Below are 27,784 nucleotides of genomic sequence, written 5' to 3' on the forward strand. Positions count from 1 at the left end.
TATATTCCCACCACCCCCCTCTCCCCACCACCCCCCTACATCCCTGCAGAAAGCCCAAAACCCTGAAGCACTGCAAAACTAACAGGAGGAGGGTTTTTTCCTACTGGAAGTCATTGCTGTAATCCGATCCGATGCATTGCAACATTGACGAAGCAGACTTGGTGTGAGCAGCCTTTTCCTTCAAGTGGAACAGAAGCCCATCCTTCGAGGGCTTGAAAAAGCACAGTGGGACCCACTGAGGTAGGCACAGCCCTGTGCAGCCACTTCAGCAGACAGACCCCCCTCCCGGCCGGCCCCCAGTCACAGGGGCACATAAGCTCCTTTGCAGCAGAGATTACAGCAATTTATACGCAGTAACACAGCCTAATCCCCCAGGGCGGGCGCCAGCGCAGGTGCAGGCGGGCTGGCGCTCATTTCCCTCCACGACAAGAAAGCACAAGGACAGAGGCTGAAATCTGGGGCCAGGGCGGAGCCCCGGAGCTGCTGAGAGCGTCCAGCGGGCAGGCAGTCCCGCAGGCGTTCACCTTCCAGGAGGACAGACTTTTTACTAAAGGGCAAGAGAGCCGGCATCAGAATGCCTCTGAAAACCCACCAGTCCCCTTCACTGTCCTCCAGGCGACCCTTCAAGGGCACAGGATTGAGGCAAAATGGGACTGTCGTCCGCGTCCCCCGCGCCTGCGGTCGGAGCAGCAGAGAGAGCACAAGTCCGCGGAGCCAGGGCTGAGGCTTGGCGAGCTTCGTGAAGGGGACAGGTCTAAAGGCTGGGCAGGAAGGGGACACAGAGACCGAGAGCTTGATCCGCCGGGCTGATGGAGTTCGGGGAGACTAGGGAAGGCCGTTTCGGAGGGTCAGGGCTACTTCCGTGCCCTGAACTCGGGAAGGGCCCCAGCCGTGGGCGCGCCAGCAGCACCTGCCCCTTCTGCTCTCAGACCCGGTGGGAGGGAATGCGCCTCCCTCGCTCCCGGGCTGCCTACTTTGCAGCCAAGAGGGACTGTCACATGACGTGCACTTTGTGACCATGGCCCTGTCTCCAAACATCGAAGTCCTGGAATGCCAGGGCTCCATGTGCATACTGTGGTCTCATGTTGGCCCAGAATAGCAGTGCTGGGAAAGCGATCCCACCTCCCAGAGGCGAGTACAGTCAGTGTGTGTCCCAGGAGACAGGGCTCTTCTGCTCCCACACGTGCACCCACGCGCACCCACAAGCCCACTCAGCCCTGCCCTGCCCTCCAGAAATATGTTTGCCAAGTCCTCAGAGCACCAGGTCTCTCTGTCCTGCAGCAAGAGGCTCACCTGGGCCCTTGTGCCCCAGCAAATAAGCATGTGGCTCTCACTGGTGTAAATGAGTTGTTTAAAATGCTACCGACCTAATTCACCTATGATTCACACCACCCCTTCCCCACCAGGCCACAGACCTGGTGGTTCTTTGTGGGAGGGCCCCCAGGGCTGGATGGATGGAGGGAAGAGGAAGGCTCCATTTCATGCCTCTGTGTACCATTGTGACCTTCCCCCTTCCAACCATCCTCACTAGGAGTCTTCATTTTTAAGTACTGTTAACAGGAGTTATCTGGTTTGTGGGGCTATGGGCCATTTCAATACTTTTCTGTATTTAAAATACAGTAATGCACACTAAGTATAAAGTAACAAATGAAACAAAGAGTAGAACTAGAAAGCCCTCAGAGTTCTAAGAGAAGCAGCAATTATTTCCAGGTCACGAGTGTGGGTGGGCCACGGGGCCACGACTAATGCAGTGGCAGGGAGGCGGGCCGCGTGGATATTCCACTGCAAGGAACACACAAGATGGGGAACCGTGTGCTAACGGCAAGGCTGGGGACAGTGGAGGACACGGTCCTTCTTGACAAGAGGGCTCAACATGCCGGGGTACCACAGCCAAGAGTCCAGTGAGGAAGACTATGATCACATGACCATAGAATTAAGTCTAGCTGTGCCACCTCTACACTGGAAGGGTCCGGGGTGACACCAGAGTGGACAATGGGAGAGTTTCAGTTGGCTCTTGGAGGATCAGCCCAGTTGGCCAGCACAGTGGTGTGCAGAGAGAGTTTCAGACTGAGGTCCGAGCAGGAAAGACCCTGATGTCCCCACAAACTTGGAACCCAGTTTGGTTGGAGGAGGTTCCTAAGGAGGGGACCTCTAGGGCCCGCTCTCTGGGCAGGAAGGCACTGGAACTGCCAATTTGGAAGAGCACTTTAGTAAGAGGGACCCTGGCTCTGCTGGAAGAGGAGAGGCCAGGAGGAGAGTGAACCGGGAGGCCAGTGGGTGCAGACTCTGGGCATGGCACGACCAGGAGAGGGGGACCAGAAGAGGTCCAGCAGCCTATTTTTTTTTTTTTTTTTAAGATTTCATTTATTTATTTGAGAGAGGGGGGAGAGAGAGAGAGAGAGCACGCAGGGGTGAAGAGCAGAGGGAGAGGGACAAGCAGCCTGCCCGCTGAGCGGGTAGCCCAATGTGGGGCTTGACCCCGAGATCATAACCTGAGGTGAAGGCAGACGCTTAACCGACTGAGCCACCCAGGCTTCCCTTCGCAGCCTTTCTAAAGGCGCACTCGTGAGGGAGGGAGGGCGCCACCTCCATAAACATCCACGTGGGCATCAGGAAGAGGAACAGACTTGAGCAGGAGTGGGAGTAGGAAGGAAATGGTGAACTTTAACAAAGGGTCACCATGATGCTGGACAGACATTCAAGCTTGACAAGGTCACTGCTCATACAACCCCCATCAAAAATCCTGACAGTTCACTATCATGATAGAGAATTTAAATTACTTTGTCATCAAGGTGCATACTGTGCTCTTCCTTACTGAGGAATAAAAATGTGCTTTCTTCCGAAGAAAAACTAAACATTCCCACAAAGTAAATGACAATTAGGCTGAATGACAGCAATTCCTACTGAGAGCACAATGTTATTATACTGGGTCTTAACTGTCATTACATGGTAAATACCTGTCCTGGGAGTGGGACTGGCTTCCACAAAGCTTGCTACCTTGACATCAAAGGTCTTACTTTTTTTGATTCTTCGATTACATAGCAACTATACACAATTTATCCTGTAGTTAGATCTATCCCAAAACCCCGAGAATGTTCGTGCACACAGCCTCATGTGGGCACTTGTTAAAATGCAGGTTCTAATGGGCCCAGTCGGTCCCACTCTGGGGCCAGGAAGGTGCACGTGTACCAAGAAGCTGGATGAGGCTTAGAATGGGTTTGAAGACCCTTGTTCTAGGGAACACAGATTCAGCAAGCTGAAGAGGAACAAAAGTAAAATTCATCCTAGGGGGGGTGGGGCACCTGGGTGGCTCAGTCGTTAAGCGTCTGCCTTCAGCTCAGGTCATGATCCCAGGGTCCTGGGATCGAGACCCGCATCGGGCTCCCTGCTCCATGGAAAGCCTGCTTCTCCCTCTCCCACTCCCCCTGCTTGTGTTCCCTCTCTCGCTGTCCCTCTCTGTCGAATAAATAAATAAAATCTTAAAAAAAAAAAAAAAATTCATTCTAAGGGACAATAGCGGAAGAGGCACTTGAAAGCTTCACATCACTCCCAAACTGCAGTCTACACAAAATATTCCCCTCAAATAACTTGGAAACCTTTAGAAATCAGTGTTTCAGAGTTTTACTCTTCAAATGTAATACAATTCTTAGCTAAAACAGGAGTAATGAGACAAAATGGTCCTGAAAAGTACAATAGAAAAATACTGTTCACTGGTTTATTTTCCCAAATGAGCAACAGACTATTTACAAATAAGCAGATCTCCAACGATGTGTATTAAAATGGCAAGTCTATTACTGACTGAAATCTAAATGGAAAAAAAAAAACAATTTATTAAGGCACATTGGATCTGTGAGTTGAAAACAAACGTTCTGGTGTCATGACAGACTGCATTTCACTTTTGTCCCCAAAGCATGCGAGCACCAAAATTGTCATAGAACACTTAGTATTTAGTAAAACAGGAAGGAATGTAAAAATTGAGGAGGGAAAAAGCGTTTTCAAAAGGAAATCTTTGGAGATCAGTTTACTGCAAATAAAAGAACACTAAACACACTCCTGATACACATAAATACTAATAACTAACAGGTACTGGAGAAACGGCAGAACTCTAAACAATGGATATTAAATAAATTAAAGGTATTTTGGATACAAAGAATAAAACAAAACAGTAATTAAAGAATGAAACAACCACTGCCATCAATAATGTAACGCAGACACGATGAAGTGAACAAAACCAAAGTACGTTTTCCCCCAATGCTTCCATGAGGGCGGGTTTTTGCTTCTGCTTTAGCTTGTGTACATTAGATTTATTACAATAATTCTTCTTTGCCATTCTAAATATTAATAATAGTTTACCCTTTAAAGAGAAGGGTCAGGAAGAGGGAAAAAAAAAAAATACCAAATCCTTCTTGGAATTTAATGCCAGGTCCGTTAAGCCACACGAACGACCACAAGAACAGCCATACATCTAACTGTCCCTCTCCTCCCCTTGTTTTTAAAACTACGTGACCACGATGAGCACAAGTTTGGGGGAAAGAATCAACTTTGGAAAGCTCTCCCGACCGTGATGATACAGTTATTATCACATTTCCTTATTTTACAACTGGAACATGAAATGGCTTAAAAAAAAAAATAAATCGTCGTAAAAAAAAAAAAGACAAAAGGTAGAATCTGTGCAATGTTAACAGTTACAAGAAAACATTTACCAGGGTTACAGTGTTTTGTTACAATAATACTTTGCAGGAACGTTCATGTTTTCAGCCAGACGACTGTAGCAAGGGGGTGCGGGGGTTCTGAAAAGGAAATGCGTAAAAAAACAAAACCAAACAACAAAGTTTTGTTCATCAGGTACATTTCAAGTCATCATTAAGCAGGTCTGCTACACCAACGTTCAGCAAGAAAATGTGTTCAAAGGCAAACATGATCACATTTTTGTTCAAAAAGCTCAATCATCAAGGAGTCCTTTGTAAGAAAATCATGTGTAAAATATATCCTTGTATGGACTTCAAAAACAATCTGATCATACAAAAAATTTTTGAAAAATAAATTAGATAATTAAAAACGTCTCTTCCAGCAGAGCTGGATGTTAGGCTGTCCTCACTGAGCCATTATTGCTGTTTTTACTGTAACTTGGGTCGTGTTTTTCCAGCCACATTTCAGCCAGCTGCTGTGTGGACCCATACGTGGATGCTTTGGACCCCAAGCACATTTTGTACTGTTTAGGATCGAGATTGGGATCACAGAAGACAGGATGGTGGACATGGACCACTCCTACTTCTTGGCTCCTGAACGTCTTCAAACCTGCCTGGACAACCTTGTTGAAAAGGTCCACATCCTCGAGCCCCCAGCCTTGGATGGAAACGTCAAAGCCACCGACTCGGACAAGATCTCCCTTGTAAATGCAAGTAATGCCAAACCCATAGTTTCTCCAGAAGCCAGTCTTCTGAGTGAAGGCAAAATGGTTATCACTGGGAACTTTCCCACTATAAACAATCTTTGGATCGTACTGGCTAAAGATGATTGGAAAATATATTTGTTGGCCCAGAACTGTATTTGCTCGACACCGCTGAAGGAACTCTGTAGTAAAGACGAGGTCAACGTCACAGAAAAAGAGCAAAGATTCGTTATTGAACTGGGAAGACCCCACTTCAAGGGCCAGAGCTCTTGAGAACTCCCCAGACACGGGCAGAATCTGCATGTCCGCTTTGGGGTACTTGATGCGATAATCTCTCATGAGTTCAACTTGCCTGGCCTTGTCGGGGTTGGAGTCAGAATTGAAAAGCAGAACCACGAGCTTGACGTTCTGATTGGGAATGAGACACGTCTTCTCAAAGTTTCCCATAAATCTCACAAACATGTCGAAACGCCCGGACAGCGGAATCAAGATATTTATCTTTTTCTCTTTGGGTTCTTTGTGCTCGTTCTTTGAGCCAGGGAGCTGAAAGGGAACGAGCTTCTTTAGGGAATTGGAGAGGAAGGACAAGGATCCGGACTCCTGATTGATTTTGTTGGCCAGCTCCCTGGCATCCAGCTCCTCGTGCTCCACGAACTGGATCCTGCTGAAGGTCTGCTGCAGGTACGCGTGTCTCCGCACGGGCACGGTCACCTTCTTCCCCTTGTGCCTCTTGTACAACAGCAGCAGGTCCAGGATGTACTCGGCCCCGTACGTGGGGTTCACCCGGCGGTAGCCGTACTGTATCTCCTTGAAGTCAATGATGCGCCCTCTGGTCTTGGCGTTGGCGTTGATCATCTCCATGACCTGCATGACAATGTCATCCAGGGCCTCCCTCTGAGCGGAGTCCATCCCTCTCCGAGGGGGCTGGCCCTCGGCGGCCGAGTACAAGTACTTCCCGGTCAGAAACTCCCATTCCAGGATCTCCTCCCGTTGGCGGGGCTGAAACCGCATGAAGGAAGGGGGGGCTCCCAGCTGCAGGTCTTCTTTGTGAATCTCGGTGCTGCTGTACCGGCCCATCAGGACGATCTCCCGGTGCAGCTGGATGGTGCGGTGGCGGAGCTCGGCGATCTTCCGGCTGAGCATGTAACTGTGCAGTCGGTACTGGTAGGGCGGGTTTTTGTTGGGGTGCAGCGTGATGGCTCGGTGGATTTTACTGTTATGGAGATCTCGAATGTACCCCTTTTTGTTCTGTTCGTAATTCTCATAAAAAAGCTGCTGCATCTGTCAAGAAAAAAACAACAAAAAAATATGGCTATTTTGGTATCACGTGACTCTGTCCCTCTCTTCTCGCCTTTCCTTACACACCTGCATAGTCTTAAAAAAACCCCCCAAAACTCGAAGTATTAGAAATCTCTGCAAAGGAGCCGCAGCATACCAGAGTCCTTAGGGTAAAGCCCAAGCTCCAGCAGTCCAGGGAGGTTAGAAGAAGAATAAGTATCAACTGCTTCAAGAAAGAAGACTCGTCAATAACCAGAGTTGGCCCATATAATTCTGCAGGCAAACAGAATTATGAGAAAGTTTTCATACAGAAAAAGTGTGATCTTGAGATCACAGTGCCCCAAGTCAGCGTAACTGGAAGAGAAGGCTGGGTCCCCACCAAGCCCATGTGAGGAACCCAAGCGCCAAAGTCCCCCCCACTGAAAACTGGCACCCAACAGGAGCTGCTGCCTTTCTGGAACAGCAGGCCCTGCGGCTACCCCTGTCTGGGAATGAACTGCATCGACAGAGTGAAAGGAAAACTCCACAAGTATGACCCGATGCAGGATTAATACCACTTCCGGTGAGCTGAAGAGAAGGAAAGAGGAGGCGGCCGGCCGACGGGAAGGGCATGCTGTCGGGGAGCCCAAGATGCTGCAAGGTGCACACGCTGAAAATCCTTTCAATGCCTGCTTGTTCCCTGTGTCAAGTGCGCCCCCCCACAGCCTCTGTGCAGGCGGGGGTGGGGGGGTGGAGTGGGGGGGTCCTGTTTGCTCAGCACCAGGTCTCCGGCAGGCTCAGAATGTTGAGCTAAGAGGCAGGCAATGCAAAGGGGCTCATTATTCCACCAACTCACCCCCTGTCCTTTGATACAGGTTTGGGGGCAAGGAGGACAAAGGTTGGAGGTCCATCAGCCCAAATGGGGCATGTTCCCTCAAATCAAACAGGGAATGTACTTAATTCCCCTGTACGTCCAAGTGACGAGATGATGAGTGTCTACAATGCCTCCTGGAACGAAGAATAAAAACCTACAAAAAAACATCTTAGTAACACTTGAAGTCGGTATGTGATCAATGAGTCCTGTTTCATTTGTGGTTCGTTTTTGGGTTTTGTTCATACGCTAAATACTAACTCCTGATAGGGTGATATGTATTTGAACCAAGCAGTTTCTCTGCCGTTGGAAAGTCTTATTTGTTACTTTTTTCTTTCCTGACACATGGCAATCACCATAACAGAAAAACATAGGTTAGCATTTTTACATCCCATTTTCTTCTGTACAATACTACAAGCTACCAATAAATAAAGCCAGTAAGAGTAAAAAGAAGGGAACCACTTCCAAAGAATGAGAGAGAGAGAGAGAGAGAGAAGAGAGGGAGGGAGAGGGCGAGGAATGCAGGCGGGTTCTGTGCAAGGCCTCCACCCACATCCACTCGCTCACTTAATTCTCAGGGAGCTGCGAGTCGGGTGAACGCTGACCTTCTCAAACTCAGCTCTCCTCTCCTGGACGAGGTCTGTCCACAGAGGGGGACTTAGCACGGAATGACAACATCTCGGAAGGGCCTTCACTCTTTTTTTTTTTTTTTTCTCACTCTTTTCAACTTCGCTTCCCACATGGTCTGTGACCAACACAGGACATGGGGAAATGGAATTAGCCATTGACATCATTTCCAAGCTGTACAATTAATTAGCAAAGGCGAAGTTGAACAGACGCAAGAGCAGAAGCAGAGCACACGCAGCCTTGGAGAGCACCCGGGCCAGGAGGCAGCGGGCCCACGCAGGGTGCGTCCGACCCAGCGCAAGCTGCGCTCGCCCCCGTGAGCCACGGGAAGCTGCACCATGGCCGGAAGCAAAGCAGCGGTCTAGGGCCTGCTTAGTGGGGAGAGCGTGAAGCAACGGAGGCCTGAGCTCCTCCAAGGCCCAGCTCAAGGCCACAGAGTGGGCGAGGAGAAACACTACATTAACCTAAACGCCCGAGGCAGGGGCTGGCCTAGGACCCTGATCTTTTGCCTTTCTTTTCATATGGGTTACAACAAAAGAGGTTTCGGGCATTTCCTGCCCCGCGTGCTCCCGTTCATCTAGCCTAGCCGGGCTGTGTCCTGGGCGCCAACTGCACAGCATGGGCACAAAAGTGTCCTGGGAGGCTGCCAAGCCAGGAAAAACGCATCCTGTCCGCAGGTACTAAGGACATGAAGCAAGCACAGCCTGTCCGGCCCTCCCCCCTCACCGCTGCGTGCCCCAGCCGGAGCCTGGAGGCCCTTCTTCCAGTTTTCGCAAGGTCAGCCTTCATGACATGCACCCTACAGCAGGCCTGCGATCCGACGCCGAACCCGCCTGAGGACACCACCTGGGGGGGGGGGGGGGGAGGAGCAAAGGCCACAGCAGTGCTCCTTCCATCACAGCCAAGTCAGCAGCAGCCAGGGCTCCAGGGCTGGGAACTAGTAAAATAACAACCGCATGCAGGACGATGGGAGGCTACATCATCATTTCATATACATTTGTTATAATACCTATTAGTTCCATTTTGTCCACCTATAACTTCCAAATTTCTAACAGTGGGCATGAAGAACCGTGACTTGTTTGAAAGGTCCCTCCGTTTCCAGTGAACACACTGAACCTTACAGGTTGCTTCTCAAAATTAGGTCAGAACAACCTGAAAGCAGGAGGTGTTCTTTCCTGCCCCCACCGCCACCCCACCCCACCCACCCCTGCAGAGAGCCAGCACTGCCCAGCCCAGCCAGAAGGGGGCTTCCCTATGGGGCTCCCTGCAGAATTCTGTTGTTCTTCCCTCAGGGCCCTTCGACACAGTAGCAAGAATGGTCTTCTTAAAATACAAATTGGAGGCCTGTGGCTAAAAATGAAGTAGTAGAACCCACATGATTCTCTCTTCCCAAATGTCTCTGAAGAAAGAAAGAAGAAAGGAATAAACTCACAAGGACCAAGAGAATGGGAGAGGAGACACAGGGAGGGGGTAAGAGATGCCCCCAAATTCGGAGGAAATGAACTTGAGCAAAGGAAGAGGACTTCTACGCCCTTCAGAACCCCAGGAAAGGTGCTATGAAAGGCAGGGGTGAGGCCCAGTACCGCACCCAGCGGGACTGGATGACCGTGGAGCAGTGACACCCCCTCACCCCTCCCGACATGGCCAGGGGACACTCCCCTCTCCCCATCACAGGAGTGGGGTAAGGAGGGTGGCAGCAGATGTCCAGCATCTTCAAAGACATGCTCCGAGTTTCTCTGCCATTTAGATGATGGGGGTGTTGCCAAAATTCATATAGGACTGCCTCCCAACTGTAACTGGATCAGGACGGGCAAGTAGCAAATACTGGAGGTTTCTTAACATGATCATATCATTTATGGCAGTTATTCCTGAATATAACTGTCTACAGGTCCTTTCCCCTCACTCCTCTTGGGTTAGTTCACTGGTAAGCACGTAAACCTGAACTTCAATTTCTCCAGAAATGCGATCTGAACACCTGGGTAGGGGTGAGATCAAGGCCGACAACTGGAGGGAAACGAACGTCTGAAGAGGAAGGTTCCCAGCCCTTTTCCCAACTAGTCCCAAAATACTTACCCTCCACTGTCCATCCCGAGCAGGAGACTGGATCAACTACAAAGTGCCATACATTTCTAGAGTCCTCCCACAGAAAGCACCACCCAAACGGCTGGATCACTACAGCGAAGATACTGGTTTAAGAAATCTTGCCCTACACAGCTTCCAGTTAGCTTTTTCCCTGCTGTAGTCTTCCATGAGGATCAACAGCCAAGGACCATCAGGCAGCTGAAAGACTGTTCCAATGGGAGAGATGGAGACAAAGAAACAAAAGCTTGCTGGAAAGAGAAACAATGTAGTGAACAGAAGGAAAACTCAACAAGAGAAACAAAAGACAAACCTAAAAGGCATCCACACAGAAGATAATACACCCATGCGACAAAAACTGAATACTGTTAGAAAATCAGAAAACCGAAAAAGCTCTTGAAAATAAAATAGCAACACAAAAGAGAAGAGTTCGAAGATAAAGTTGAAGAATATCCCAGAAAACAGGAACGACAAAAAAACCAGAAAACAGAAAAGTATTCATTCCATAACGAGAAAGCACACCGGGGAGAAAATAACAATATAGAAAATGGGTTCAGAATGAAAGGACCAGTTGCCTGAATCAAACCCCGACTACTTGGTACAAAGAACACACATTCAGAACACCACAGAGAAAGCAATCTGAAAACTTCCAAAGACAAGGAAAAAAGGCCATCTAGAAATAAGAGGTGGGAGTGAAAAATTATTCCCAACGTACAATTCTCCTCCCAAGCAAATGATCCATCAAATAGGAGGGCAGAAGAGAGATTTTCAAGCAGTCGAGGACTGTCTTACCTCATACTCAGTCTTTCCCAGCTATGAAAGGATGTGCCCTCCTAGAATGAGGGAATCTATCTGGAAGGATCATCATCCAGCATCCTGGAAACAAGGGCTATGGCAGAGAAGAAAGAGAGGCCCCAGAATGATAGTGCAAGGAAGTCCCATAAGGAGAGTACAGCGGGCTGGGTGTCTGTGCCCCCCAAATTCACACGCTGAGGCGCTCTCAATGTGAGGGTGAGGTGTGGCCTATGGGAGGGGACTGAGTTCAGAGGAAATTGTGAGGGTGCGGCTGCCACGGTGGGATGGGGACCCAGATGAGGGCTTCAATGAAGGGCCCAGAGCACTCTCCGCACCCCTCCCCCCCCCGCCATGGCAAGACACAGCAAGAAAGCAGGTCTGTATACCAGGCAGAGGGTCCTCACCAGGCCCTGACTCTACGGACACCTCCATCTGGGATTTCCAGCCCCCAGCACCGTGAGGAATGCATGTCTGCTGCTTCAGCCACCCAGGCGACAGTATTTTTGTTCTGGCGGCCCCAACAGACGGAGGAGACAGAGAGCTCTGGAGCAGGCTGAGGGAACCAGTGCACACACGTTCGCTACCTTTACCTTCGGAGTCGAGCTCATGCCTGACACAAGACACTCAGCAGGTATATGGTAAATTTATGATGGACCGTAAAGTCTTTATGCACAGCGGGTATCAAGAAATTGCTGCATGATTTCAACGCAGAAGAGGACAGTTAATGAGGACTGATGGACAGGATATACTTGGTCACTAATATACCGGGACAGGGCTGGGGTCCTCTGGCTAGAATGTATTTTTAAATGTAAAAATCAGTAGTATATTTGAGGAACAATAAAGATCCTTCCAGACAAAGGATGTAGTTATTTGTCCTTTACTCCCTAGAAAACCAAATACATAACTGCACATCTTACTCTCAGCTATCAAAACCCTACCCATGGAGAGCGAGTGCCCAGGGGAGTCCTGTGGAGTGCGTGGTCTTCCATGCCTGATTGGTTCTTCTTACACGCTCACCAGGACACCACATCCCCAAACATTTTCAGGACTACGTTTCTCAACATCTTTTAGAGGCTGTGGCCATGACCTTCATCATGACTGATATCTAGGTAAGCTTTACCTGAAACACAGCATGTGTGTGCTAAAGGCATAAACACCAAGAAAAAAAAAATTGTTGACATTGACTAACGGGGTTTTATGGAAGCCTTAAAACCCCCTTGAACCATAACAGACCAAGAATTTGAACTATAGTAAAGTTGTCGTAGGCACCTTCTGGCTAACCTCTCCAAGTCTGAATGAATACGTTGTGTTAGATCTTTTTTTTTTTTTTTTTTTAATGAAGAAATCTTTTGCAAGACGAGAGAGAGGGGCGGAGAGCACGCAGGCGCAGGCCAGTGCAAGCACATGGGTGTTTGGGGGACAGCACTTATTTTGTTAAAAATAAGGCCAAGTCTATGTCCAGACTAGCTGGTGCCCTCCCCTCCTGCATCATCCTAATATTACTACAAAATAAACATTTTAGACAAGGAAGTCACGCACCTGACAGACTGGATGGAATATACACCTGCTATGATCCTAAGAAAAATCTCAATAAATGCCAGTGAACAGCTCCTTTTCTAAAAGGGCAAATGCGGGCACAGGTACCGTACAGGTGAGGAGACAGAATGTCTACAGGGGAGGCTGTGCACCTCCAGCTAAGGGTATTAATGGTGATATTAATACCCTGCCCAAATCGGTTTCTAGTGGTACCTTTTGGTCATTCAGCACATTTACCAATCTCTGTCAACTTCTATACAAAAACTTATTATATATGGCTTTGGTGGAAAGGTCAGGAAACTTTTTCTTTTTACCCTCAATGTGGTGGGAGAGGAGAGGAAGGGGGAAATGCAGATTTCAGGGAAACTTTTTTTTTTTATATGTGAGTTACAAGCACTCTCAGAATTAAGAAGAGGGAATATAAAGTGTAATTCAGAACAAAAATTTCAATGAGACAGACATTAAGGCCAAGTTAGGGACAAATGATCCAGAAATCATCTGTGGTTCCTGCAATGGAGGTGTGGAGGGAAACGCCAGAAGGGAAGGCTGGGTGCTGGTCCTAAGGGGCCGGGCCCTGGGCAAGAGCTCCCAACACCTTCCCCAACCGCCATCTACCCCCCTCCACTTTTACCCCAAATCACCTTTTCCACCTGTTCACATCAAGTGATCTTTGTGCTTCTGGACCTCGTTTCTGCCTTTGTAGTATGGCAGGCATTTGCTTTTGCTTTTCAAATCCTTTGCAAAGTTCTCAAATTATCTTTGTTTTTATCTTGACTGGTTCCTAGTTTCCTTGCTACTTTTTTTTTCCCCCCTTTAAAGAAGCCTGTTGCATTTAAGAAGGTATGTATGCTGTAGGTGAGAGGAAACTGGACCATTCTGCTCTTGGGCACTTGAATGAGAAACAGCTGGATCGTTATGCTGAACATCTACGTCTTCTATCCATTATACCTCTTTTCTCCATATTATGGCCAATTTTCTGTTCACTACAATGTTCTCCATTAAGCAAGTAAGACACAGGTTAAGATTTAATTTCTGGACTCCAGGTAATTTCCTGGATTCAACAGGAATGAAGTCCCCTACCCTTAAGATATATAACTGCATGACTAAAGTAAGTGTTTAGCAAGTTAAAGGTAACAGAAATAAAACTACTATTTCCCTAGGGGATAGTATAGATATAACAATGTAAAATAAACATTAAGAAATAAGACTATACGGAGACATTATTGCCTTTATGCTACTAGTTAAGTTTTGTAAGACCTTGGAGGAATCACTTGAATTTGTTGGATCTCAAGTTTTCTCGTTTATAAAATGACTATATTGTACAAGAGCTTCCTTCAACATGAAGAATTCTAAGATCTTATGTAATCTTACATGCTAATTTTATAAAACTTATGTTTTTTAAAAAAAAATCTTATGTGCTAGTTTTATAAAACAGTCACATATAATTCTAAAGTCATGCCCTGATGTTCTTCTATCCATCTACCCTGATATGGTCGAAGGTACAGTATTCGAATGTTACAGGCTTCTACCTTCACTGAGTCAAACTGTATTTGGAGCATTAGAAGAGAACACCACATTGCAACCAGTTAACTGTTTCCATCTTATAAAAACAAACCTCCAATTCCGCTATAAATAAAAATAGTTAAGGATAGGAGATTCATAATAGTTCATTTTAGTAATTCCATGCGGTAGCAAATATGGAGGTTTTTTGTTATAAAGAATATTTTGAATACTATCAAATTTAAATTTAAAGGACTTCATTATTTTATTTTATTTTATTTTTTTTTAAGATTTTTATTTATTCATTTGAGACACAGAGATACAGAGAGAGAGAGAGAAAGCATGAGCAGGGAGAGAGGCAGAGGCAGAGGGAGAAGCAGGCTCCTCGCTGAGCCAGAAGCCCGATGTGGGGCTCGATCCCAGGACCCTGGGATCATGACCTGAGCTGAAGGCAGACGCTTAACCATCTGAGCCACCCAGGCGCCCCTAAAGGACTTCATTATTTTAAAGTATTTCAATAATCTATAATTTAGCACATTCTTTCAAAGAGTATTATAAAATGGAAAGTTAAAAAGTACCGCAGAAGAAAACACTAAATCGGTGTGCATATGGGTTATTTCATAATCACAAGGTCATTCCTTGGCTTAAAAACACTCAAGGAAGCCTTTTAAGATGCATACAGTACCCCTGTGTTTCATTTAATTTCCAGTGTCCGTAGAACAGCCCCTAATCTTTGTTCTAAAAAGTACCCCCATAATCCTGGACTCCAGAAAAGCCATCTCCTGCACTGTGACATGCTTCAGGACTGTGACTCATTCTATGGTAAATCTGAGAGGGGCTAATAAATATCAAGGTCACGCTATTCCCAGGAACTTCCAGCCCAGCTGGGAATAACCATCAACTACCCACACCGAATCTTGAGTTAATGAGTACGGTCTACAGTCTGCATTAGCAAATGTCCTTGGCGATGCAATGAAGGCCAACATTCTCTTTAAGTCAGGGTTCTTCCTGGTAACTGTTTACATTTATGTACATCATTAAATAGGTCTTTCAGCCACATCGACAGACAGTCACTACTCCATATCGACAGCTATTTCTTAATACTGATTTGTGCAGCATTTCAGTTCTTTGCAGAGGATTTTTCTTAACCTTTTGTGCTGAAGAATGGTTCAAAGAAAATACAGGTTGCCTAACTGTCAAGAGACGTTAATACCTGGTAATAGTTTCAAAAATAACCTTATTCACAAGTTTTAAATATTTAAATTAACATTCTCATATACCTGGAGGTAGGGTTTCCAGAGAATTTGTTGTCTGGAGCAGGACCTTCTGAGATGAAAGAGAAAATGTGTTAATAATTAGGCCAAGATCACCAGCATACACTGGCCTGACCCTGGCTCTCAGGACATATGGCCACTACAATCCCATATTAGGTCTCTCTCCTAATTCGTTTTGTATAGGCTTTGCTGATTTTCATCCAATTAAGTTCGAGGATTAGGTGCTTTGTATTTTAAAGAGTCCATTCAAAAAAGCAGATTTTTCATGGGAATTACACTGGGCCTCTAGTGGTAAAAAATGAGAGCTGTGTGTATGTGTCTCAAACCATTAGTGTCGAACTCTGAAATCTAAATGCCTTTTTGAGAAGTCGGACGCATTTCAAAAGAACTGAGAATTAAGCTTGGCAAAGTATAGCAAAAACTGTTGGTAGTAATTTGATACCTGTACGTAAAACAATAAGCAAAGTGATCAAGCTGAAACCAAGAGTCCGCGGGTGGACAGTTGGCGGTTTGAATGGGCAACAGTGGCCGTGGAAAGAGAACACCCTTATCTGCAGTCAGCAAAGGATCTAAACTCCGTCGCTGCCCTTTAATAACGTTTGACCTTGCGGGAGTCAATTAAGCTTTCCAGGCACCCCCTTTCGGCCCCCACAGACAAAGAAGCAAACGTGGCAGCATTAGGAAGAATGAATGTGTGCACGACTATCTTTAAATGAACAAAGTCTTATGTAAATGTGATACCAAATACCTCCTGAACACTCACATTAAAGGCACTCTACCAGGCAGGGAAAATTTGAAAGGTCAAGAACAAAGAAAAGATAAGCCTGCACATAAAGATAAAGTACTGAGTGGGCAGCATTACAAGAACAGCCCTGGGCCTGCTCGCAGGGGAAGGGTAGGAAGGGCTCTCTCTGAAGGTGTCCCCCAGCAGGTGCCCGGGTATCGTCACCGCAGGCCTCCACATCCACAGCCCCGCACCGTGCTCCTTCCCAGTGCCAGTCAGCGTGACCACATACAGCTCTCACAGTGCAGCACAAATCCATAGGAAAACCGACGTAAGCCGCAGTCTGACAGATCGCCAAAACACAAACCAAAACAAAAATAAAACGAAAAACAAACTTATGGGGGCAATATGGGGGAAGTGTGCCAGGTTGGGGAAGGACACAGAGGAATACAGGCCCAGTGGGGTCAGATCTTCTAGTTTTTAAGAAAAGTGAGGAAAAGGGCTATTTTTGTGTAGAGTCTCCTAATTTCTAAATGTTAGCAACTAATCCAAATTTTAGAATTAGAGACAGAAATATGAGCCAAAATAAATCTGTGGGCCAAATATGGCCCACAAGCTCATTTCCTTCTAGGTTTTTTTAGTCAAGATTCCTGATTTGTTGTGGAATCCCATTCTAAACAAAGACATTTTGAACCATTTTAACTTACCACGTTTACCGTATAATATCTTACACCCACACACCACCTAAATATTCAAGCAGGCTTTAAATGATGAAGGTCTACTGAGTCAGGGCAACCCGGCAGAGCTGCAGTCACAAGGTAAGGCCACCAGCGGACGGCAGCAAGGCCAGTGACGAGGGGGGCAAGAGCACAGCCCAATTCCTGTGCACTCAAGCCTCTGGAAGTCCAGCTTCTACTCTAGAGGCCAATGGTAGGTATCATAGCTTTGTTTCACGCATTCAAGCCAGCATTTCTGTCACGACACGGTGGCGAGGCGTCTGCGTGGGGATGGAGGACAGAGCTCGTTTTGGGTACCCCAATAAACCTGCAGTTAACTCCATGTAAGTCTGAGAAATGACTCTCACTCCACATTTACCATACAAAGGCTTGAGTTCTTACAGCTTTAAGAAAAGGGGAAAATGGAAGTAAAGGGAGTGTTTCGGGGGGAGGGGTAGCTCTTAAAGCTTTAAATTCTATAGTATTGGGGCACCTGGGTGGCTCAGGTCATGATCTCAGGGTCCTGGGATCAAGCCCCGCGCATTGCATCGGGCTCCTTGCTCAGTGGGGAGTCTGCTTCTCCCTCTGCCCCTTCCCCATGCGCTCTCTCTAATGAATAAAATCTTTAAAAAAACCTCTATACTATCAGGTTTCTAGAGTAGTGATAGAAATAAACATTTTTTAAACAGGCAACCACAAAGGAGCAAAGACAATATAACGAAGCAGAGAGAGTCTTTTCAGCAAATGCTGTTAGAGCAACTGAACATTCCTGTGCAAAAACAAACAAAAATCAATCTGGACCTCGACTTTAAACCCTTCACAAAAATTAACTCAATATGGATCACAGACCTAAATGCAAAACACAAAACTATAAAAGCCCTCGGAGATAACAGGAGACACCTAGAACACCCCGGGTATGGAGAGGACTTTTTAGATACAACACCAAAGGCATGATCCATGAAAGAAATCATTGAAGCCAGACTTCATTAAAATCAAAAACTTCTGCTCTGCAAAGGACGTACCTGATAAAGGACTGTTGTCCAAAATATACAAAGAACTTACTCAACAAAAAGAAAATAAGCAACCTGATTTAAAACATGACAAAAGACCTTAACAGACAGCTCACCAGAGAAGATATACAGATGGCCAATAAGCATGTGAAAAGATGTTCAACATCGTATTACATTAAAGAAGTGCAAATTAAAACCAGCCACCACAAAATGGCCAAAATCTAAAATACTGACAATATCAACTACTGGAAAGGATATGGATCGATAGGACCTCTCATTCATGAAGGCAAAATGGCACATTCTCTAAAGACAGTTGGCAGTTTCTTACAAAACTAAATGTACTTTTACGGTAAGATCTAGCAATTGTATTCCTTGGTATTTACCCAACTGAACTGAAAATTTCTGTCTACACAAAAACCTGCACACAGATGTTTACAGCAGCTTTATTCATAAATTCCCAAACTTGGAATCAACCAGGATGTCCTTTTGGTAGGTGAATGGATAAAGTGTGACACATCCAGGCAATAGAAAATTATTCAGCACTAAAAAGAAATGAGCTATCAAGCCAAGCAAAGACACAGAGGAACCTCACATGTCTATCACTGAGTGAAAGAAGCCAATCTGAAAAGGCTGCCTACATACACACTGTATGACTCCCAACTGTGTGACATTCTGGAAAAGGCAAAACTATGGAGACAGTAAAAAGATCAGTGGCTGCCAGGGGTTACAGCTCGAGAGAGGAGGATGAATGAGTGGAGCACAGAGGATTTTTAGGGCAGTGAAACTACTCAATATACTGTCACGGTGGATACGTGACATTGAAAATTTGTCAAAACCAGAGAAAGTGCAACACCAAGAGGGAACTCTAATGTAAACTAGAGACTCTGGGTGATGCTGATGCGTCCGTGTGAGTCTGGAGACTAACAAAAGTACAGCTCTGTGGGGATGCTGGTCGGGTGATCACGGGGTGGGGTGTCAAGGTCTATGGGAACACGGTACATTCTGCTCAATCTCGCTTTAAACCTAAACTGCTCTAAAAAATAGTTAAGTTTTAAAAGCCCACAGGCAACCTATTAGGAAAAAATCCTCTATGTTACAGTAGATTCTAGGGGAAAACAGTTAATCCTTTTTGTCTGACTTGTTATTTATAATCAATTCTTTTGTTCTTCACTCATCTATCCACTCCCTGCTCTAAGCAAAACAAAACCTTTAGAGGAATATATAAAATACTCTAAACTTCAGATCCTTCGTGCAAAGAGATGGGTAGAAAAGAAGCACAAGTGATTAACAATTCACAATGAGTAAGATTTTTTGGTCTTTAAGACAGTAAAGTAAAAAGCCCTATATAAAAAGGAGAAGAGATTTTTTTGAGTCTTTGAGCATCTACCATGAGACCATCCTTGCCCTTCTCCCCGTCTCCCTCTCCTTTCCCCCCATCCAAGCACACCTTCATTGAATCCTCACAAATTTTAAACCCCTTAAGGGTAAAACCTACCTTTGTCCTAGGTGCCTAACATAAGTAGTTGCCCAGTAAGTACCTGCTGAATAAATGAATATTATTTCTCCTATTTTTCAAATGAGGACAAAAAAGATTAATCACTTAACACTGTAAGTGGCTCCAGACAATATTTAAACATCACAGTGAAGGAGAAGCACCATACCCCGTGGAAGAGCTAACACTTTAGAAAAGAGAAGACGTTCAGCGTACCACAAGCGCCTGCCCAGTAAAGCCATCCCTTGTCCCTGCCCAACCCGGCCCCTCATGTTCCAAGGCAGACTGTCAGGGGTCTGGCGGGCAGACCGGCCCAAGGCAAGACACACATCCTGTCAACCTCCACCCCAACTCCCAATAGATATGGCAGCAAGACCTCAGGAAACAGGCCTTTAAAATATGGATTCTATCCTCAGAGACATGAAAGAGCATAGAAGAGAATCATCTAGAATTCTCAAAAATTTCACTTACTAGCCCTAACTAGGCTCCATTAGACCAAGGGCCCTTGAAGGAAGACCTCAGACGTATTTCTGCAGCTCCAGCCTGCACCAGAGCCCGGCATGCAACAGAATCCCTCAATAAACATTTACTCAAAGGATAAAATGTTAATAACAGAATTTTAGTGTACTGAACAGATAATCGTACTTCCAAAATAAGCTACCTGACTTACACAGCCATCAACATAACCTTTCTGTTAGTTAAATGTTAGGCAACATGTTTGAACTGAAAGCTTGTCCTTTAACCCTTCAGAGGTACTTGATATTTTTTTAATCCTTATTATCCCCACCCCTAATGGAAGTTAAACAGTTTCTGAGTTTACAACATTGATAAGCAACATCTCTTGGAAGCTCTACGGGCACTTACCATGCACTCACTCCTTCAAGCCTACAGGGTGGTGCTCTCACTGTCCGCAGGTGCAAACCCGGAGACCCACGCGGACGCGGGCAGCAGCTTGCCCGGTGCCCCACTGTCGCAGCTGCCTGGAGGGCTAGTACTTGACAAGCAGAGGTGCCCTCCTGCAGGCACCACTCTGGGCACAGGGCACGTGCAGAGGCCAGGGGGTGGCAGGCCCCCTTCTCCTGCAGCCCACACTCCAGGGGTAGGCCGGCAGGTAACATGGGAGACTGAGACCAGAGCCCCGAAGAAACATACAGTGTGGGGAGGGGGGAGGCAGCGTTGAGGGGAGGGGTACGATCTCATCAGCTTGGGTAGGGAAGGCCTCTCTGGCAGGGGGAAATCGGAGCAGAGACCTGACAGAAGCGAGGCGGAGGGAAGTGCTCCAAAGGGCACCGTGGGTCAAAGACTACAGAATAGGTGGTACTCCCTCTAGAACATTCATTTCGTCAGCAAAAAGGACTCACCTACTCTGTGCAAGGGCCCCATCTGGGAGCAAATAGCAGGAACCATGGCTGGGCCACCCGGCCTGACCGTCCACCCTGGAGCTCTCGAGCCAGGATGGCAGGTCCCTCCCAAACCACTCATTCTCTGCCAGCTTTTCCACACCGGCTCACGGCAAGGCTCATTCATGTGTGCGGTGGGGCTCATTATAAGCCTGGGGTTTAGGTAGTGGAGTGTGTGTTTCTGCGGGGCAGGCATTTTTAACGGTATCATCATTAAGGCTTAAAAGCTATCCCAAACCTTCTGACCAGGTATGTAAACTCCATGGAACCAAATTTTGGTCAGATGAAGCGTAAGAGCAAACAAGAGTGGAAAAGTCACAACACCAACATTCCTGGTGCTAAGGAAGATCCGGTGACAGTACCAATCTCCTACACCAAGATGATGTGAACCTTCAGGAACCTTCACTTTCTAAGAAAACCCACTCTCTCGGCAAAAGAGAGCACAACAGGATCGTTTTCACTCTGTGAGTGGATGGAGGCACCGAGTCTCAACAATGCGGGGGGGGGGGGGGGGGGCGGGTGCCAGGGGAGGGAGAACCATTCCAGGGACAGCGTCACGGGCATTCTGCACGGATTTCCACACCTCTCTCTCCACCCACTTCCTCCCTCACTTACCGCAGCCAGCAGCCGCTAGCTGCCCTGCCCTAGCCCGGCCCCAGAACGAAGTGGGATCCAAATGCCAGCCCAGCTGTCTTTTAAAGTGGAAGTGCCTCAAAAGAACTAAGCAGCCCGCCCTCCCCCACCCCCCCCAGGCAACTTGATGGTAGCTACTGAGTCTCTGGCAGGAAAGCCATTACTAGCGATAGTCATCAAGTGATCTTGAACTTAAAAAAATGAAAATAAAACCACTCCTAAAAATAAGAATGGCTAACTGGTTTTATTATTGACATTTATTTACACATGGGCCTCCAGTACTCTAAGCTGAAAGAGAAGAGAATGAAAAAGTTCATGCAAGGTAACCCTATCTCAACTAATTAAATGGCCTACTCCCCTGCTTCTTTCCTGCCCGGTTCATACGGACGGACACATTTTGCAGGGGTACCTCAGCAAAAAACCATTAAGCAGGGTAGGTAACACTTTAAAGTACTTCAAGACAATACACTTTCACCACTGCATTTTAAATGATAATGGCTAAGTTAACTTTGCTCTGAATTCGTGGCCAACACAACTTTATCTAGCTGTCATTCTTGCTCCTCCAGTCCTTGTTTCCTAGCTAATATCCTGCACCATAAAATAACTAATAATCCAGTGCTACAAAGAGAAGGGGAGATCTAATTCTACAGGCCAAAGGCAGTGGCATTAACCACTCACACCCAGAACTTTCTACTGCTGCTAGAACCACCACACATGCCCAGTCCCCAAGTCTCTGCACACCCCCACTTTCGTATCTCACGTCTACTTCTAAATCAAATCGCAACCCCTGCCCCTGTGTGGACCTGTGTTTGGTTGGGGAAAGGAGAGGCAGTGAGAGCTGTGACGGGCAGGGGGTGGGGGGATAACCACTGGGGGCTTTGAAAGTCAAAATCCTATTTTCAAAAGTGCACTTCTGAAAAGGGTGCCAAAAAGATAAGATCTCATCTACTTCTTCGCCCAAACTTTCCATCAGATTCCACAATATGTACCTTATAATAAAGATCAAGTACAAGGAAATAAAGGGGGACTTCACGGATGAAGCACAGTCATGCATACAGTATTTCTGCTCTGCGCCATAAGCCACGGGATTCTTAAAATGCCATCTTGTAGAAATACTTAAATCACCTATGATTACTATTTTTACACCTTTTTTTGGTTACGATTATAAAGCAGTATGCATTCAATATAAAATACTGAAAAGAGGGAGAATCACTTATAAACCTACTCGGGGACATTTGAAAAATATTTGTTCCAATGCACGTATATAAGGCAACAAAACCAAATATACTCTGTAAACTATACAGTATATATATACTTAATAAGTATATCCTATCTGAGTAATAATTCTACTTCTGACCATCTTACTTTCCTGAAATAGTTAACAATACTAACTGCTAACTAAAATCAAGCTATTCCAGGGCTACCTGGGTGGCTCAGTGGGTTGAGCCTCCAACTCTTGATTTCGGCTCAGGTCATGATCTCAGGGTCGTGGGACTGAGCCCCACATCAGGCTCTGCACTCGGCAGGGAGTCTGCTGGGGATTCTCCCCTCCCCCCCCCACCGCCTGCACTCAAGTTCTTGCTAATAATAAACCTTTTAAAAAATAAAATAAAATCAAGCTATTCTATTTGTCAATCAGAACTTTGTAACCAAAAGGAGACACTAAAATTATAAGCTACAAGAAAAGCAAACATTTCACAAAAGTGAGAAAGCTGAAAGGCTGATGTAAAGGAATAAATCATCTGTCGACCAAAGGGTAGAAGTACAAATTTTTTTTCTTAAAAAAAGGGGGGGTAACAGGAGAATTTCACATAGAATCAAATTCAAGTTGCATATTATCGTGACCCAAGTTAATCAACATGAATTACCTAGAAATATACAAAGTAGATGTGTATGTGACATAAGCATACTCTAACTAAACGATATACTCCTCATCAAACTCCATAAATACTTAATTGCACTGGAAGACATGAAAACCTTTCTTTCCAAGACTCTCCGCCAGGCATTTGCTGGTACTCCACCCCGATGGTAAGGCCGGGCGTCAGAGTATACAGTACACGGTCAGTGCAGCGGCGGCGGCGGCGGCAGCAAGGACAAGGGTGAGGTTTATTACACAGCCCACGTTCACTGGTCAAAACCAGGAAACTCAGAGAGGTAAAATGAAACAAGAATTCTATTCTTAATCCCCAGCCATAACCACTGTTACTATCTTAGGGTCCAACTGATGTCAAAATAAATTTAAATGTGAATACTCGGGGTTCTTTTCAAATGCATTAGTCTACCGCCCTACAGTGTTGCATTGGGTCTATGTAAGCCTCGCAATTCACAACGAACAACAGGCTTACTCCTAGAATACAAAGGAGCAGTGCGCATCTACTTTTAATCATTTTACTCTGTTTTACCTTACTCACAAGTATATAACTAAGCAAATACTAAAGAATCACAAACTGTGATTTATTTCTTCCCACAGAAGGTGGCATTAATCCAATTAGAGATTTTCCTTATTTATTGATAAATTTGACTGCAAGCCCATTAATTATATTCCTTCTTTAAACATCAGGTTAAGCTTTGATAACTACCAGTAAGGCACTTCCACATTCCCCAAACGCAAATTTAATCACAAACATTCCCAGTGTCCATGTTATGGTAGGGCCAAAACTAAAAGCGACATCCTATAAATTTAAAAGGAGACACCCTAAGGGAAACTTTCCCATTCGGACTGATTTGCTGGTTTCATACTATATTTTGAGAATACTCCCAGGTCCTTCTACCCTTACCATTACAGCCAGAATGATTTTCCAGGAGAGATAAACTTAGGTGAAATATCCACAGATACCCCAAACGATGGCATTTACATAAACTTTAATTATAAGAGCATCACACAATACAACAAACATAAAACCAAAACTACAAAGAAAATATACTGATGACCAGTTCATAAGAGGCAAACTATTCTTGCCAATGGAAATGACCGGGAGAAGCCTATTTCCTATTTGGATCTCATATTAGGAGCTTTTTAATATAAAAGTTAAAAACTAAATTCCGCTGCACAATTGCATCTCTTCAATGTCTGGCCTCCGTACACAGCCATGATTTCCAGTATATGCATTCAATATAGATTCCAATGCCTCGCACTTATAACCTGAGAAACAGAAAATCCACAAACCCGCAGAAGAGAGGAAAGGCCACCCTGGATGTAAAGGTTCACGACAGGACGTAAAGACTGCTTTCAGTCCCGTGGCACAGACTGTGACCTGACTGCCAGGATCCATCCTCCCTTCCTCCGTGGTGACAGGCTGTGGCCTGGCTCCAGCCGCCTGCCCACCTAGTTAGGAGTGACCACACACCCAAGTTCTCTCCTGCGGAGTATGAATGGAAGCGATGTGCTCCCCTTCCAGCCGGTGCCTCCTCAAGGCCTGGCTCTGTCCCCCCAGGCTCTTGTCCCCTCCTCCTGTGGCTCTTGTGCCCAGAGCACCGTAACCATGCGGTTGAGAATGATACCACAGGCGATGGCAGAGAAGCAGCAGAATAACCTCAGTCCCTAAATGACCGTAAGGAAGAGAGTCCCTGCTATCCTGGAATAGTGACTGTTACTCAAGGGAGAAATTAGCGTCTCTCTCCACTGCATTCCTCAGGTGTCTGTTCTAGTGGTTAGCCCTTTTGCAAGTCAGAGAAGTTACAAATTTGCCTCTGTTGTCAATGCATGAGCCAATGAATAAACTATGATTTAAATGCAACTTGACAGGATGACATCTCACAAAAAGTGCAGGGCAATCTTCTGAGCAATATCTTACATATTATTTCATATACTCTCATGCCAGCCTTAGGTACAGGTGACCTACAAACAACACGGGTTGAACTGCCTGGGTCCACTTACACGTGGATTTTTTTCAATAAATACAGAACAGTCCTATAAATATATTTTCTCTTCCTGATGATTTTAACGTTTTCTGCCCTCTAGCTTACTTCACTGTAAGAATACAGTATATAATACATATAATATACAGCATGTAACATACAAAATAAGTGTCAATCGACTCTTTTGGTAAGGCTTCTGATCAAGAGCAGGGTGTTAACCGGTAAGTTCCGAGGGAGTTAAAAGTTATACACGGATTTTCGACTGCACGTGGATTTTGGACGGTTAGGGTGCCCTTAACCCCTGCATTGTTTAAAGGTCAAATGTATTATTCCCATTTTACAGAGGGGAAGAAGGGCTTTGAGAAACTGGCTGAACTGACAAGGAAATAGAAAGTAAGAGCAGAGTCAGGAACCAAAACCCTCATGTCTGTAACTAGAGCAGAGGTCAGCAACTTTGGTCCCCAGGCCAAACTCTGAAATTGGCCTGCTACTTGTTAAAAGTTTTACTGGAACACAGCTATGCACCTTCGCTTAGTTGTTGTCTCTGGCTGCTTTCGTGGAGACAGAGACCTTATGTCCCACAGAAGCCTAAAATATTTACTGCCTGGCCCTTGACTGAAAAAGCCCACTGACCCCTGACCTAGGGCCATTCACCATCACAGCACCTCCACCCATGGATGAAGGCCAGGCACGTGCAGACTCTGTCTAAACAAAATGCGTTTCTAAATGCGGTGTTCTCCCCACGTGGTTCACCTTCCCCTGTACAGCTGACGTGTCCTTGCTCTCTGCTCCCTGACCCCAGACCTACCACTCTTGACCAGTGCTAGGCTGTGTCTCCCCAACACACCGCGTTACCTCTGTGGAAGTCAACACCTCTGGTTTCCCACCTTCTCGGTGCTAACAGAACTCCTTCAAAAAAAAGTAATTTCAAAGTTAAAATTTTATGTAAGTTGTTCAAAAACCAACATATTTGATTCAAGCTAAATTAAAAACCTGAAAGTAATAACACCAGAAGCAGAAAACACAATGAATCAAATTCTGCATGCCTTATACTTTGCGGTATACAATCATTCTACTTTGGTTTTGTGCATAAAAGGCAGTTTCGAGAAACTAAAAACAGACACAGCACTCCCCAAAATAGAACCCTCAAAGACCATGAACCAGCAGAGTACGTTCATTTTATCCCTGTTTCTAACCAGCTTTCCAGCTGCATCAGCAACTGGATATGAATGAGTCACAAAAGCTCTCGGAAGCATTTCTGTGAATAAGGTACGTGAAAAAGTGACTTCATACACACAGTTCATCTCATACCAGTCTTCTGTGTCTACCCACTGCATGCCAGGCAGAGCTGTACACCTGTGCAACACTCCAAAGCCTGAAGTAACTATTTTGAATTCCAAATACTCATCATCACTCAGGTGACAACCTACGTTGAATAAGATATAATGCTTTCACCACTTAGAGTCATTTCATGAGCCAGCTTACTTCTAGAATTCTTTTCTGATTTTGATTATTATAAGTTTCAAGGTAAAAAAAAATGAGACATTTCAACAAAAAAGGAATACTACATTAGTTTTTGATGCAGTGTTCAATGAAAAAAAAAAAAAATCCTGTGACCACCGCCCCCAAAAAAGTAAAATAAGATTATTAGGGCTTGCTGTGCTGTAATATCAAATGTGAATGGTAAGTATGATGTGTGGAAAGCACTGAGACCAGAGCCTGCTCTGTGCAAACCACAGGCAGTCTGACCTTAAGCAAATCTCAGTTTAACTGTGAGATAAGGGGGCTAAACACGAAAATCCCTTTCAGGGTTACTATCTAGGGCAAATTAATAGTATGGACAAGACTTGAAGGATCATTTGAAGACTGCTCTCCAGTACAATAAAAACAGGCGCTGATAAGGGCAACTGGCTGCTCCCTGCCTCCCACTTGCACTCCCAAATCAGTCAGTGACCAGACTCTGGGCAATGCAGACCCGGAGTCTTCCCGTAGCATCCACCCTCCCACAGCCCATCAGCAAGGCTCTTAGTTCATCCTGACCCTCCTCTTTTCTCACCTGGCTGTGGCACAAACCTCCTGTCTTCCCTGCCCCCAGCTTTACCTTCCTCCAAGCCTGAAGGGGTACTCTACCAAATACAGAACCCCGGTCATGCTGCTGGCTTGCTGGGAGTAATTCAATCCACCAAAAGAACTTCTCTGTGTAACCGCTAGGTCCCCTCACATTCCAGCCGCCACCACCCCCAGGCCCAATTCCATGGCAGCTCTGTGGCTGGGCCAGCAGGTTCCCACTCTCCATACACATCAGTCTCCAGGCATGGTCAGCCTCGCTGGGACTCAGCGCTTCCCTCAGCCCGGATCTGTGGGCCCCAAAGGGCCTGTGCACTTTCTGTCACACAAGACCCCGTTCCCTCCCAGATCTCACAGGTGTTCCTACAAGGGAGCCGTGTGTATCAGGAAAGCTTAGGAGCAGAGACAGAAGCTCAGTCTCCTTTATGCTCCTTACAGCGCCCTGGTTCCCCGTGAGCACAGATTTGCCACCATCTGGGATTCTGATGCACATCCCTGGCAAAACCCACCACATAAAGAATATAATGAGGCTGGTGTTTGGACAAAGGGACCT

General features: G+C 45.9%; 1 protein-coding gene across 2 annotated transcripts in view; it reads right to left on the reverse strand.

Moving 5' to 3' along the window:
• Window positions 1-3,605: 3,605 nt before the first annotated feature.
• The window catches only part of CHSY1 (chondroitin sulfate synthase 1), a 70,022-nt gene continuing 45,843 nt past the window's right edge, over window positions 3,606-27,784 (reverse strand). The window contains exons 3-5 of one of the 2 annotated variants that reach the window (XM_064570000.1): window positions 15,338-15,383; window positions 6,828-6,943; window positions 3,606-6,673 (exon numbers count right to left, since the gene is read on the reverse strand). In XM_064570000.1, coding sequence (XP_064426070.1) covers window positions 5,084-6,673; window positions 6,828-6,943; window positions 15,338-15,383 — 1,752 coding nt within the window. In that variant the 3' untranslated portion in view covers window positions 3,606-5,083. The remainder of the gene's footprint in view (window positions 6,674-6,827; window positions 6,944-15,337; window positions 15,384-27,784) is intronic. The other variant, XM_045899526.3, reaches the window with a different exon arrangement.

The sequence above is a fragment of the Mirounga angustirostris genome, unplaced genomic scaffold (genome assembly GCF_029215605.1).
Source record: "Mirounga angustirostris isolate CCGP_5_RB_7025 unplaced genomic scaffold, mMirAng1.0.hap1 SCAF_9, whole genome shotgun sequence".
NCBI classification, from domain to species: Eukaryota; Metazoa; Chordata; class Mammalia; order Carnivora; family Phocidae; genus Mirounga; species Mirounga angustirostris.